Below are 15,479 nucleotides of genomic sequence, written 5' to 3'. Positions count from 1 at the left end.
CCATTTTGAGCCTGTAATCGAACCCACAAATGCTGATGCTCCAGGTACTCAACTAGTCCAAAGAAGGCCAGTTTTTATTGCTTCTTTAATCAGAACAACAGTTTTCAGCTGTGCTAAGAGAATTACCAAAAGGTTTTCTAATGATCAATTAGCCTTTAAAAATGATCAACTTGGATTAGCTAACACAACGTGCCATTGGAACACAGGAATGATGGTTGCTGATAATGGGCCTCTGTACGCCTATGTAGACATTCTATTTTTAAAAAGCTGCTGTTTCCAGCTACAATAGTCATTTACACATTAACAATGTCTATACTGTATTTCTGATCAATTAGAAATGTCCTTGTTTTTGAAAGAAAAGCACATTTTTTGCCCATTAAAATAACATTAAATTGATCAGAAATACAGTAAACTTGGATTAGCTAACACAACATGCCATTGGAACACAGGAGTGATGGTTGCTGATAATGGGCTTCTGTACGTCTATGTAGATATTCCATTTAAAAAAACTGCAGTTTCCAGCTACAATAGTCAATTACAACATTAACAATGTCTGCACTGTATTTCTGATCAATTTGATGTTATTTTAATGGACAAAAAAAGTGCTTTTCTTTCAAAGAAAAGGACATTTCTAAGTGACCCCAAACGGTAGTGGATGAATGTCAACAACCTTTTTAGCTGACATGTTCTCAACCCTGATTCTGCAACTTATCCACTGCTTCCAGGTAAACAACCTACAGTACTGGGGCTGCATGTGAAGAATGTGTTGCCAAGTTCATGTAACCAGTCTACAAATTACACTGAAATAATACAATGCAGGGAGCCTAGCTGCAAAAGGAAATGAGGTCAGGGCCTATGAAGGGCTTGGGAATCCTAGTCGAGGCTTGCCCTCTGCTGCCTGCCCTGCCTGTCTGCATGCCTAGGATGAAAGTCCATTAGGTGGGAGGGCGTTGCTATGGCTGCAGCCGGGTAAACACAAACACAGGGCTGGGATCTGGGCTGCGTTCAAGGGTGAGCGCACTAGAGGAGGTAGTACTGATTTAACTGGGGCGTGCTTTATAAATAACTATGACTTCTGCTGTCCATGCACGATGCCAATGTACAGTGTTGAGAAAGCTACAAACGATTATTTAAAGGCTACCGTGTCAGTCAACGTCCCGAACGTAGTGAGCTCATCTCCCCAACTTTGGCTTTGTGAAAGTGCAACGTCACAGAGTGTCACTGAGCCTATTTACATCTAGACTAATTTTTGCCCTCACCTTATCCAGCCATTGCTCACAGGATCCTTTTAGCTGCAATAGTGGTTGCGATGAAGGGCAGTACATGTTAGTTCCTGATTTCAGTGACCTTTGTAACAGTGACCTTTGTAAATATTAAAGGATGGTTACTGCTAACCATCCTTTAATATTTGTATTAAAAGATAATCCTGATTTAGGGCCTCATAATACTGAGGCCTTGAACAATGTCTCTGAATATCGCTAGGGTTTCCCTAGATCTCATACTGTATCAAATTATCTGGGGAATTCTCTGACACTCACTGTTCACTATACTCATTAAGACACCTCATGGGTTATGGCCTCAGCAACACTAGATAACTATCAACTAACCAGCTATGATGGACCAAGAGGCATGTCAACACATTCTATAAAGGAGAGAAACTAAATGAAGACACTTCTGAAGCCCCTCTTAATAAATACGGTGGCATTAGTGCTACAACAATGGTATGGTATAATATTGTTGATTAATAACATTAATAATAATTAATATAATATTCAATGGTCGTTTTAATATTATGTAATACATGTATTATTGTTATTTATATTATTACTACTACTATTACTCCTAATTCATTCATTTATCTTTATATTGTTGATTATGTTTGCCTCTTTCTTCAGCAAATGTTCACAAAACAGGTTCCAAACAATCATGGCTGAACGCATCAGCGAATTCTGGCTACTAATGATGGTGGGGGATATCTATAAACTACACATCCCCGCAAAACGAGACCCTACGATTTGTGTTAAATGTTTATATTTCGACGTTAATGCTCAATAACCGAACCGTAATATTACATACTTTTTAGATTACTCGGTGCAGGTGGATTGCAGTTCATGACTAATGTTCTGCGCCTTACTGGAATGTGGTGGTGATTCACTCAGATCGAAAGTGCTTCTTGTATAGCCTGACTGCCTACCCCTCGAACCCAGTTAAAATGATTTCTACCTTTTCTCTGTCGCGTGGACTTTGTTGAAAGCATGTTCCCTATTGATTCGTTTTCCCACATTCCAGCTGGTTGTTTATAATACTAAAGGCAGGGTGAGTCGGCCACTTTACATCCCGGAAACTACGTATTCTACTCCTTGTCAGAATCAACAAGTATCGACGTTTTTTTCAAGTAGGGAGAACCATGTTATGTTATGTAGGGTATATCACTATGGAGTATCAATATTGGAACGTCTATTGTAGCTGTCACATGACGAAATACAAGTTAAAGTGATGCCACAACAAAATAAATACTGAAAGTATTTGCTCCTATAATGAAACAAAATTCAGGGCAAAAAATGTAAATGTATAGCCAAAATAGTCTACATATTACCCCTATTGAATAAACAAACAGAATAGAATATAAATGTATAATAAAATACATGACAATTCATCAAAATCATGACAGGCTGTATGGAATTGATATTTTATCTTGCAAAACAACTTTTATCAACTTACTCGACCTAAACTTTCCAAACTGTCATGTAAAATGTGGCTTGACACAACAGCATAATGATTGGTATCCCAATGTATCTGCCCGAGTCTCCCTAGTGGCGCAGCAGTCTAAGACACTGCATGTAAGTGCTAGAGGCATCACTACAGACCCTGGTTTGATTCCAAGCTGTATCACAACTGGCCATGATTGGGAGTTCCGTAGGGCGGCGCACAATTGACCCAGCTTTGTCAGGGTTAGGGTTTGGCTGGGGTAGGCCACCATTGTAAATAAGAATTTGTTCTTAACTGACTTGACTAGTTAAATAAAATAAATAACAAACATCAACGTTTTGTGGACGTAAACCAGCAAGCCATAAGCTTATATGGACACAAGTTTAGTAAATCAATTTGCTTTGTCATGATGGATGGACATTTATAGTTGCACAACATGAGTTAATGCTTAGCCTCTGTCCATCATTTGCTAAAGAGATTTAGGGAATCAGAAACAGTCCGGAGAGATGGCTGCGTGTTTCACGCGTAATGAAACTTTGTGACCGACTAGTCCTGCTTGCTTTTCACACGGTCCACAAACTGTGGTCACAGCTCATAACAAGAAGAGGCTAAAGTGTGACAAAATGACAAAACATCCTGCCTTTTCCAGAAACTTCTAAATTGATGAATAAGAGGACATAACTTAAGGAAGTAAATGTCTTCATATACCATGAGGAACAAAACATTAATTAAACATTTTCTATTGTCATACTCAATTGAGAGTCATCAAATGATATAGCAAGCCAGATTTTATCATACAGTATAAATAGCAAGTTGGGTTAGTATGTGATGGTATCACAGACCCAACGTCTTTTTGAGGGTCGGGCATGACCCTAGACCTTTGAAACACCTGTCTGCCTACGTATGGTGAGACGTAAAATACTATGACGTGATTATATCTTGGGAGTCCAGGCTGTCTAGATGCATTGGGTGATGTTGTATGTTTGGAAAACTGCTCAGGGTCTTTGGCTCAGCGTAACTGTTTATATGCCTTGAACTTTCTGAGAGGGTAAAAAACATATATCAACAACACTCAAATAACCATGACACATAAAGGTCCCAATGATCTCATCACCAGATAAGGTAAATCAAATCAATACATGTTGGTATGAAGAATCACTCTTCAAATGTACTTTGAGGTGTTGGTTAAAACTAAACATGCTGCCTTTCCTGTTTCTTTTCTTTTCACTCAACTTTATGCAATAATTGTATATCCTCTTTATGGCTTTTTTAGGACACTTGCAGTGCTTAGAACACTTTGACTATTTTTGTATACACCCTTACATGTATTGCTAATTTAGCCTACAATTCACATTCAAAACATGTTAAGCCTAAGGTAAATATCCACGTTTGAGGAAGCCGTCTAGTTAACATTAACTTTCACAGGTAAAGTATGCCTCGGAGTCATGGTTATATGACTGTATGATGTCTACAAAGATTCCAATATGGAAAATCAACATAGTGATGTTTCCAATACTATGATCAGTGGTGTAAATTACTTAAGTAAAAATACTTTAAAGTACTACTTAAGGAGTTTTTCGGGGTATCTGTACTTTACTATTTATATTTTTGACAACTTTTACTTTTACTTCACTACATTCCTAAAGACAATAATGTACTTTTTACTCCATACATTTTCCCTGACACCCAAAGGTACTCATTACATTTTGAATGGCTAGCAGGACAGGAAAATTGTCAAATTCACGCACTTATCAAGAGAACATCCCTGGTCATCCCTATTGCCTCTGATCTGGCAGACTTACTATACACACAAATGCTTCGTTTGTAAATTATGTCTGAGTGTTGGAGAGTGCCGCTGGCTATCCTTAAATAAAAAATAAGACAATTGTGCCATCTGGTTTGCTAAATATAGGGAATTTGAAATTATTTATACTTTTACTTTTAATATTTGAGTATATTTTAGAAATTATTTACTTTTGATACTTAAGTATATTTAAAACCAAATACTTTTAGACTTTTGCTCAAGTAGTAATTTACTGGGTGACTTTCAATTATACTTGAGTAATTTTCTCTTAAGGTATCTTTACTTTTACTAATGTATGACAATTGGGTACATTTTCCACCACTTACTATGATATGGCTCCCTGGTAACAATGTGTTTGTACAGAAACAAATGAAACCAGCAGCCATCAGAAGGGGTAGCAATGATTAATGGTGGAACGATTGGGGATAGGATAGAAAGTTTCCAGAAATGTAATAGCTGGGATCAGGCAAGGGAGGGGATGGGAGGGGAGACTGACCTGACTATCACCAGAAAGCCGCACCTCACATCAACTAGAGGAATGCAGTACTCGCTTACTCCACACTCCCAACCACCATTCTCCCAGAGGCCAGCACAGCTTGAACAGAGACAAAACTATAGTGAAACTCTTTCAAGTGAGCCACTACTACCTATGAACAATTATCAAAATTTCAAAAGCTATTTCATATTTTAAAACATAATTTTGAAAATCTCTTCATCCATCCTCACTTTATGTTTATGACATACAAAACACAATAAAACTAAAACTTACCTTGCCCCCTTGCAAAAATATCGAAACCTCTTGAAATGCAAGTATGACTTAGAAGTTTATATCTTATATATAAGTATATAAAGTAAAACATTTTCCAACTAAGAAATGAAAGCAGTGAACCCTATATTACTTCACAGTCTCACTAGCATGGTTTGCCACAGTTTCCTATCAGTTTAATCTTGTTTTGGAATCAAGCAAAGATAACATGGATTTTATGCCTGTTATCTAGTCCTCCAAATATCAGTTTTTCCATGAGACCTAAATGAACTGTCCTCTCTCTGTAAGATTGAGACCATAGCTCATGCATGATATATATAAACTCCTGACATGTCCACCTGGCCACCCATAGCATTCGAGATTTGTAATTAACTTAAATGAATAACTACGTAATAAACGTGTAATTAACATCAGATATGACATCTACAATTATAATATTTCAATAATCTAAGTAATTTGGTTATAAGTAATACATAACATCCAAAAGCAACACAAAGCACACAAACAAATATAAAATAATTTACAGTACCTTGAATGGCAAATCCTTATTTTGAAAATATTACTGTAGTTCAATGTACATTTACTTTATTCAGAAGCTAAATTCAGAAGCAATATGCTACTTCATGGAAGCTCCCTGATAAACTAGGTTTTATTGTTAATATTACTGTTATTATTATTTTTGCTAGTAGCCGAGATCATACCCTTGCACTGAATGCTAGATATGATATGACTGATATGTTAACAGGGAGATGGGCAAGCCCCTCACTGAGGGACTATTTTATTTATTTTTTTACTCTAGCCCATAAAATGTATAGACTTGACAAAAAAACACCTCGGATCATTCAACTATTATGTCTGTATTTGCTCATTAGTATGAAATGTTACGACTTAAATTCCTTGGGAGTAAAGGGGGTTGAGCCTGCCCTTTTATGGTGTGCTACAAAGGCTTGCTGGATTGCATCATCGCAACTAAGCTTCCACAGTGCTATAAATAGGATGACGTCACTACGACCGGCCCACCAACTAGTAAATGCCGAAGAGTCCACTATAAAAAGGGGTGATGCAACGCTCAGTCAACAACTGTAACTTTCTTAACAGGATAGAAGAGTCTCACACCCAGAAGCCGAATAAATGCCTTTCAACGTCTAACACAATTTCTTCACTGAAAACATAATCAGGTAGGTCTATTTTCTTAATAAGAAGTTTCTTCCGGTGTGGGATCGAAGTGTTTTCAGAAGATCCGCCTAGGGTGCCCACAACAGCCGAAATGTTGCATAGTTTAAGACGGACCGATGTCCATTCATAAAGAAAACGGGTTTAAATGTACAAATCTTAGGCTACTCGTAACTTTTGTTTTTGTGAATTAAACTAGAGTTTATTTATATTTGTCTTATTAGTTATTTTGAAACTTGAATTATAAATGGACTGTGCTTATCCGACAACTGGGTTGATGTTACATTTACTGTCCCTAAAAGTGACACGCATTGTTACATTGTTTAACAGGGTGATTGTATTTGCCGGTATTGTTACATTGTTGGGTTACATTGTTGGCATGTTGGGCTACAATGTAGAACACTTTAACTGCTGTGTCTGGTGGAATTGTAGCGACGTAGCCTCTAGGTATCACACCCATAACAGAGAACACGCTAGCCGTCTTTTTGTAGGCCTATATTATAAAATATTCCAATGGTATACATTTGCACGAAACTATATTTTGAGCCAAATTGACGTGAACTCACTTGCCAAGATGTTGCTGCTCATTTGACGTTCTAATCAGTCCAGTGTCCAAGGGTTATTGTCTTGCTTTTGTTTCAATTTTAGTACGCGTTATGTGACAGAGCACCACTTTTTGTTTCAGTTTTTCATAATGATGCTTCAGCATCAGGGATTCAGCCTGTCCGAGATCAGCGCGTCAGCCTTTGTACCCTGCCTGTCCCCACCTGGAACACTCACGCTCGAGGACTTCACCAACTTCACTCCCCTGGTAAAGGAGGAGTTGCGCTACGCTATCCAGCACAGGCGGCTGTCCAACGGACTGAGTACCGATATCATGAGCGACTGTGCAAGCTCAAGTTCAGACAGACAGTCCGAAGCCACAAGTGTCAAGAGACAGGTAAGGATGTCGACATTAGCCGCGTACTGTAATATCTACTCCTTTTCAGTTATTTTTTGGCCCCCATAAAGCCAATAGTAATTATTACATAGTAATACATCTTATAGGGTCCTTTTTTTGTATAGGCCTACGTTTTCACTGAATCGTGTGAGATGGTGGTAAATTAATTCGTCGCTATACAGAACACTGTAATTACAGGTTCACCGACACATTTTGCACACACTAGTTTGGTGCTGTTATTCGAGGTTGTTCATTTTCCCAATGTGTGTTTATCAGGCGACCCCGGAGGAAAGCGAGAGGAGGAAAAGAAGACGAGAAAGAAACAAAGTAGCTGCTGCCAAATGTAGGAATAAGAAGAAGGAAAAAACTGATTGTCTACTAAAGGTACGTTCAATATATATTTTAAAGGGCAGTACAGCCTTATTATGATGGAGAGAGATTATACATTTTACCCAGAGGCTGCCAGACAGACTGTCAAGTGGTCTTTTGTGATTTATTAAGTAGACATACAGTGTTATATTATGCAATATCTTTATTTATTCAAAAGGTTTTTCAAATAAAATTAGAACCTCATGAATGTGTCTCGGTGATACTTTCTATTTAATCTCCCATAATTTTTTTAATGATTTAAGTGAAGGGTAGAGGTTCCCCTTTTTTATGTTAGGGCTCAATGTAATTATTTGCATACAAACTCAAATACACTAAACATAATTGAGTATTCAAAAGATGTACCAACATGGTTAACGGGATCTGACCAAACTACTATTCCAGGAGTCCGAGAAACTAGAGTTGGTGAACACCGAGTTGAAGGCCCAGATTGAGGAGCTGAAGAACCAGAAGCAGCAGTTAGTCTACATGTTGAACCTCCACCGGCCCACCTGCATCGTACGGGCCCAGAACGGCCAGACCCCTGAGGATGAGAGAAACCTGTTCATCCAGCAGATCAAGGAGGGAACCCTGCAGATGGGTCAGCTTGATCACCGCCACACCCCAGTGTCAACCGCTTGTGGCCATCTCTGATCCACCCACTCTGGGGTAGTAGGGTACTACTTACACACTCAAGCACTCACCTTCCCCTGGCTACTGCACTCTGTACCTGCATCAAGTGAAGGCTTCTGTCAGGCCATCAAAGCAAAGGAGCTTTACACGTTCCACTTTTCAACATAGTGACTGCAGCTGGGTTGGTGATAAGAGGAAGGACTGGACAGCAGAAGGACGGACACCCCGTGTTCCACCTAAGGTGGCTTGGGCTGTTCCGGCACATAGGGCGAATGTCAAAGCACTAAAACATAGATACATCTAATGTATTTATTGTTTCCTTAAATGTTTAACACTTTTATTTGAGGTAAATTACTCATTCTCTATTTTTTTACTAAAGCATGATGTCAAAGTGGTAAAGGCACATGATTTTACTGGTCAGTTGAGATATATGCTTGTTGAGGAAAAATACTACTTGTATAAGCTATCTTTATGGCACACAATACATGTGGAGAGATAATAATGGCTGTGTACTGTGTGCGACATTGATAGCTGTGTTATTACTGTCATGTTGAACGTTTTTCGCATACATAGTATGAAGTGTTTGCTGTTATTGAATATATTGTGTATTAGCTTTGGCTATAGCTCACTTTCTTCCCCTTTGACTTGCCTAACAAAAACCTCTGAAGCTGCTACTACTACTAACTCAGACTATATAGGTATAGTTCATATCACAGGATCCCTCTAATAAGAGGACAATATAGGGAGGAGTGCATGTAATGTTGATTCACTTAGATAGCATTTCATTTAACTTACTGACAGACAATGGCACTGTTAGCCCCGGGAGCTCCTTTCTTGAAAATCAGTCATTACATTTCTGTAAGCTGGTGTATTCTGACAAGACCCTGATTTCGTAGTGATCTGTAGTATTTTCTCTGAAATGTTGAAGTTATTCTTTGTGTGTTTCCTATTACATTTTGTTCACATGTATAAAAGTGTGTATTTACTGTATAACATATATGTAAACCAACTTACACCTCCCTATTGTCTTCAAAAAGGTGTTTGTTTGTGTTTATTGAAGCTGGACATATAAAATAGAACCACTAGGTATAAGTAGCTAGATATCTAAGTGGAATTATTTAGCACTCTGCTTGTCTGAGGTTTTCACTTTGAAGTCTTGGAAGATTACATGAATTGCCTCAGTGTTTGGCTGCAATTACCAAGTCACTGCCAAACAACCAGCTTCCCTCTCCCCTCAGTCCTTTGTGTATGCTGCAACGTCCTCTGGGTAGGCTCATTGCTCAAACAACACATTTTTATGATCAATAGTAGCTTTTGTCGCTATATTTTGTAATGTCTCAAAATAACATGTGTGGTTTATGGTAAGGTAGTGTTTATCTGTGTGTGTTTGTGAGTAAACGGTTGAGAGGAAGACAGTGAGAGACGCAGGCGTCCATGTGTTTTATTTGTTTTTGTGTAGTTCAGTGTTTCATGTTCAAACAGGCATGCTAGTCATGGCTGGGGGCTTACTACTGAAATACTTCATTTGAAGGATGACACGCCTGTCTTATGTTCTTCAATACCTGTCTTGTTTTTCTGTTTCACCTTCCATTTTTTTTCTCTCACTTAAACATTGTTCACTAAAAGTATTTGAGTGTAATGCGAAATATCACATTGTATCAAGTCCGGTAAAACCACAAGATGAAACCAATTAAGTACTCAATTCTATTCTGTCTTTTGATTTTTCTGTTTTTGATACTTTGTTAATAAATATATATATACTTCAAATGTTTTTGGTTTCTATTGTTTCTGGGGAGGGATTCACATTAAAAAAAAAATGTTTTTGCAAGGTATTCAATGGCATTGGTATACTGACATTGCATAGTTGTGATGCAAAATAAATATTCATGAACATGTTTAGCATCTCAGCACATTATTTGTGTTGGTGTTCATCTGAGGACAAGCCAGGACATGTCTCCCTCTAGAAGACTCATAATATTGAGGCCAGGCCAGGCAGGGGAGAGACTGGAAGAGTGTGTTCTCCTGTGCCAGGCCTGCTCAGTATAGTTCAGTGGGTGTTATCTGATGAGAGAGGCTGTGAAATAACGCTTCACTCAGAACACAAGTACCCCTCACTCCACCCCACCGTTGTGCTCCATATTCCATAAAAAGTAATATCCCATTTTTTCTGATGGTGGTTTTTGATAACTACACAAGACTCATAACAGCCAGAATGCAGCCAGACGGTGGGACGTCTTTATTCTTGTCAGACTGCTACGGTAGATCAAATTACTGACCGTCCAGGGGTTTTCCTGTAATGTTTCTGTAGTATGATCTAAAATAAGGACGCGCGACAACGAGATTCTAGCTCCAGCCTGTTTATTAACCTAACCCTCGCATGTCATACATAGGTACGGATACCCCCAAGGGACATCCTACTACATCTTCCCCTCTCCCATGAACAACAACTCAACATGCATAACCACTGAAGCATAACTGAAATGCAATTTGGAAACCAGTATTATTCTCTAACATGCTACTTCACATCCTGAAACAGTATGAAAGCATTAAATCACACAGTATGAACATTAACTTAGGGACAGTGTCTTTTTGCTGGGTATGGTCCCCAACAGTATGTTTTCTCTTCACGTAACATAGTCTTTCAGCCACTCTGGTGGCTTCACATCCCTTTTTGGGCGCGCTTTTGGCTGTGTGAGCATTCTCTCTCCTTCACCCTCTTTTTGTGCGTTGTCTGTGGCCTCAGTCTGTGTGGCTGGAAGAGCTCTGAGGTGTGTTTTGTTCCTTCGTACCTCTTCTGAGCCTGTGTCCACCACATAGGAGCGTGGGGCATCCGCTTTCCTCAGCACTATTGCTGGTGTCTTTGAGTTTGTAATCCACACACGTTGACCTTCGGTCAGCCCTGGCCTCTCCTTAGCACGGTGTCTCCGATTAAAGTCTCCAGTTTGCGTTTGTTTCAGCCGTTTGTCCCTCTCAGCGAAGGCCTTCCTGTTAGGCCATCAGGGTTTAAGCTGAGCCGACGAGACAGGCAATGGGGAACGCAGCCTCCTGCCCATCAAAAGCTCGGCAGGCGACGGCCCATGATGCAGTGGTGTAACTCTGTAAGCTAACAGAGCCCTTTATGGATCCTTGTTCTTTTTCAGCAGTCCCTTGACTGTTTTCACAGCTCTCTCTGCCTCACCATTACTCTGTGCATGGTAGGGGCTACTGGTCACATGTGTGAAGTCATATTCTGCGGTAAAAGCAGAAAAGGAACTTGCAGAGAACTGGGGAGCATTATCTGTAACCAGGACCTCAGCGACCCCTTGCCTGGAAAAAATGGACGTTAATCCATTGATAACACCAGCTGATGTGGTTATGGGTGTCTTTGCTATTTCAATGTATCTTGAGTAGTAATCTACCACTAGCAGATAAGTGTCCTTTTTCCAATAGAACATATCTGCCCCTACCTTTTGCCATGGCTGTTTTTGCAGCTCCGTTGCCATCATTGGCTCCGGATGACAAGGTTGACATTTTGTACAGACCTCACACTGGGCCACCAGCTTGGAAATCTGAGTACACAGCCCAAGCCACCACACTGACTGTTGAGCCCTCAGTCTGCATTTGGTTATTCCCATGTGTCCATCATGCACTCTGTCTAGCATTTCTGGTTGTAAAGTCTCTGGGATAACTATTCGTTGTCCTTTCATGAGAAGGTCTCCATTACAGTGGAAGTCACTTTGGTGCACCCAATAGGGCTTCAGCAGCTGAGGCAGTTCCTCCTGCCTGGGCCATCCCCTTTTGCACTGCTGCACTATCTGTCGGCAGATGTGGTCTCGTTGTTGCTCCTCTGCAATCTGCTGCAGTTTGGTCTGAGATGCAGGTAGGCTGTCCCTTATTGCATTAATGGACACCTGTACCTCACCCTCTAGACATTGCTCCTCCTTTGATAATGGACGTTTAATTGGGGTCCCTGAGAGTGCATCTGCTGTGATCAGTGCCTTCCCTGGCACATACACCATCTTGTAGGTGAACCTCAGTAATCTGAGGCGGAAGCGCAGAACTCTGGGAGGCAAGTTGTCCAGTGCTTTTGTCCCTAACAGAGCCAACAGTGGTTTGTGGTCAGTCTCTGCTGTAAACTGCAGGCCAATAAGGTTTTGGCTGAGCCTTTCACATGCCCATGTGATAGCCACCGCCTCCTTCTCTACTTGAGCATACCTCGGATGGGGCCACAGTGTCTCCTGACCCCTCCTGTCTCAGCCTCCAGTATTTATGCTGCAGTAGTTTATGTGTCGGGGGGCTAGGGTCAGTCTGTTACATCTGGAGTATTTCTCTTGTCTTATCCGGTGTCCTGTGTGAATTTAAATATGCTCTCTCTAATTCTCTCTTTCTCTCTTTCTTTCTTTTTCTCTCTTGGAGGACCTGAGCCCTAGGACCATGCCTCAAGACTACCTGGCATGATGACTCCTTGCTGTCCCCAGTAAACCTGGCCGTGCTGCTGCTCCAGTTTCAACTGTTCTGCCTGAGGCTATGGAACCCTGACCTGTTCACCGGACGTGCTACCTGTCCCAGACCTGCTGTCCCAGACCTGCTGGAACCCTGACCTGTTCACCGGATGTGCTACCTGTCCCAGACCTGCTGTTTTCAACTCTCTAGAGACAGCAGGAGCGGTAGAGATACTCTCAAAGATCGGCTATGAAAAAGCCAACTGACACTTACTCTTGAGTTGCTGACTTGTTGCACCCTCAACAACTACTATGATTATTATTATTTGACCATGCTGGTCGTTTATGAACATTTGAACATCTTGGCCATGTGCTGTTATAATCTCCACCCGGCACAGCCAGAAGAGGACTGGCCACCCCTCATAGCCTTGTTCCTCTCTAGGTTTCTTCCTAGGTTTTGGCCTTTCTAGGGAGTTTTTTCCTAGCCACCGTGCTTCTACACCTGCATTGCTTGCTGTTTGGGGTTTTGGCTGGGTTTCTGTACAGCACTTTGAGATATTAGCTGATGTAAGAAGGGCTATATAAATACATTTGATTTGATTTGACCTTTGCTCTGTCGGATAAGCTTCGGGAGATGTATGCTATTGGACGCTACGCCATGTTGTCCTGCATCTGTGTGAGGACCACCCCTAGCCCAAAGGATGATGCATCCATCTGCTGATACTTTTGTCTTAGCGTGGGGACGGTACTGGGCCAGCACTCTCTGTGAGGCCAGGTCTCCTTTGATTTTGTCAAACGCTACCTGTTGCATGTGACCCCATGACCAGTCATTCTCTTTGGCTAGTAAGTCTCTCAGAGGTTTGGTTGTATCTGAGAACTGTGGGAGGAACTTACCCACATATGTGGCCATGCCTAAGAAGGTCCTGACTTCAGCCACATTCTGGGGTCTGGGCATATCTGGGCATATCTGTGATGGCGCTGATCTTCTCCGGGTCCGGCTCAATTCCAGCTGCACTGATTTTGTGTCCCAAGTGCATTTTGTGTCCCAAGTGCAATTGCCATTGAGTGTCAGGCCAGTCTCCTGGAGTCGGGTCAGAACTGCTGTGAGCCTTACATCATGTTCTGCTCTGTCCCTTCCACACAAGAGCACATTGTCCGCGTGGACTATGACGCCACTCAGCCCATCCAACAGCTGGGACATGCGTCTTTGGAAATGCTCAGGACCGGAAGCGATTCCAAATGGCAAAACATTAAAACAGTAAAAGCCAAACGGTGTTATAAACGTTGTGAGTGCCCTACTCTCTGATGACAGCGGTATCTGCCAGAAACCTGAGCGGGCATCCAGCTTTGTGAAGACTTGTGAGCCATCCAACTGAGCCAGTGACTGCTCCACTGATGGTAAGATGTGTCTCTCTTTGCAGAGTGCCTCATTCAAGTTATTCATGTCCACACAGATCCTTATGTCCCCATTGGCTTTTGTGGATCACTTTCATCCCTGCACACCAGTCTGTGGGAATCTCTATTTTAGACAAAGGCCAGATTTCTTCCATCCTCCCCAACTCTTCCTTTACTCTAGCCAATAAACGGATAGGCACAATAGGTGGTAGGTGGTAAGGGATAGGTGGTAAGGGCATAGGGGACAGCATCCTCTTTCAGGCGGATTTTGTAGTCACCTTCTATCCTTCCTAGACCAGAAAACACTTTTGGGAATTTCTTTTTGAAAACCACCCCTGGTTCCTCCAGTTCGCTCACTCTCTCAATGAGTTGCAATGCTTCAATTGCTGGCATCCCCAGCAACGGTCTGGCTAGAGAGTCAATGACGAAGACAGGCTGGATGGCACTTTTGTCTTTACTCTCCAGTTTAATCACCAAGTGCCCTACCACTGGTAAAATCTTATTACTGGGCCCGTACAGTTGTTTGTAGAGAGCAAAGGGCCATCTCTGCTATAGCTATACAGCCTAGTTGGGATAGCTGTCACTGCTGCCCCAGTGTCTAGTTTAAATGACAGAACCTCCTCATTGAGTTTAATGTCTGAGTGCCAGCCAGCATTGTTTTCCTTTACTTCTCCCAGAAAGATGCTGTCCTGCTGTAGCTGCTGTTCCTCCTCTGAGACCTCATGCATTTGCTTTAATCGACAGACAGCTGAAAAGTGTCCTCTCCTGTGACATTTCCTGCATTCCGCATCCTTTGCTGGGCAATCTTTCCAGCTGTGGAAAGGTGATTTCCCACATTTGCGACAAACACTTGAACTAGCTACTGGTGCTGTCTGTGATTGTTTTCTCCACATCTGTCTCTGTTCTGTGTTCCCCTCTGTTTTTTTAGCTCGGTATAAAAATGCATTTATTTCTTCACTCTCTTCGCTCTGCAAGGAGCTGCTGTCTTTTTACTGTCTCACTCTGCCTAACCTGGTTTACAGCTTTGGACAAGGTAAGCTGGGAATCCAACTGTAACTTTTCAGAAAGTGATATATTTCTTATTCCCACTACAATCCGATCTCGGATCAGCTCTTCCCTGAGCGCCAAACTGACAATGTTCTGCTAGTTTGTGAACAGCTGTGACAAAACTGTCGGTGGTTTCACCCTGCTCCTGTTTGCGCATATTAAACCTAGCTCTCTCAAATATAATGTTGTGTCTCCCTGCAAAATGCGTTTCAAAACAGTCTTTAA

At 41.3% G+C, this 15,479-nt stretch overlaps 1 protein-coding gene across 1 annotated transcript; it reads left to right on the top strand.

Moving 5' to 3' along the window:
- Positions 1–6,327: 6,327 nt before the first annotated feature.
- Positions 6,328–10,158, top strand: LOC115192549 (cyclic AMP-dependent transcription factor ATF-3). The gene is made up of 4 exons (XM_029751183.1): positions 6,328–6,457; positions 7,138–7,392; positions 7,669–7,776; positions 8,164–10,158. Exons 2-4 carry the CDS (start codon positions 7,147–7,149, stop codon positions 8,410–8,412), a joined length of 603 nt encoding a protein of 200 aa, XP_029607043.1. The 5' UTR covers positions 6,328–6,457; positions 7,138–7,146; the 3' UTR covers positions 8,413–10,158.
- Positions 10,159–15,479: the final 5,321 nt, after the last annotated feature.

Source organism: Salmo trutta, chromosome 1 (genome assembly GCF_901001165.1).
Source record: "Salmo trutta chromosome 1, fSalTru1.1, whole genome shotgun sequence".
NCBI classification, from domain to species: Eukaryota; Metazoa; Chordata; class Actinopteri; order Salmoniformes; family Salmonidae; genus Salmo; species Salmo trutta.
The sequence above is the reverse complement of the archived record's forward strand: the minus strand, read 5'-3'. Positions and strand labels throughout refer to the sequence as shown.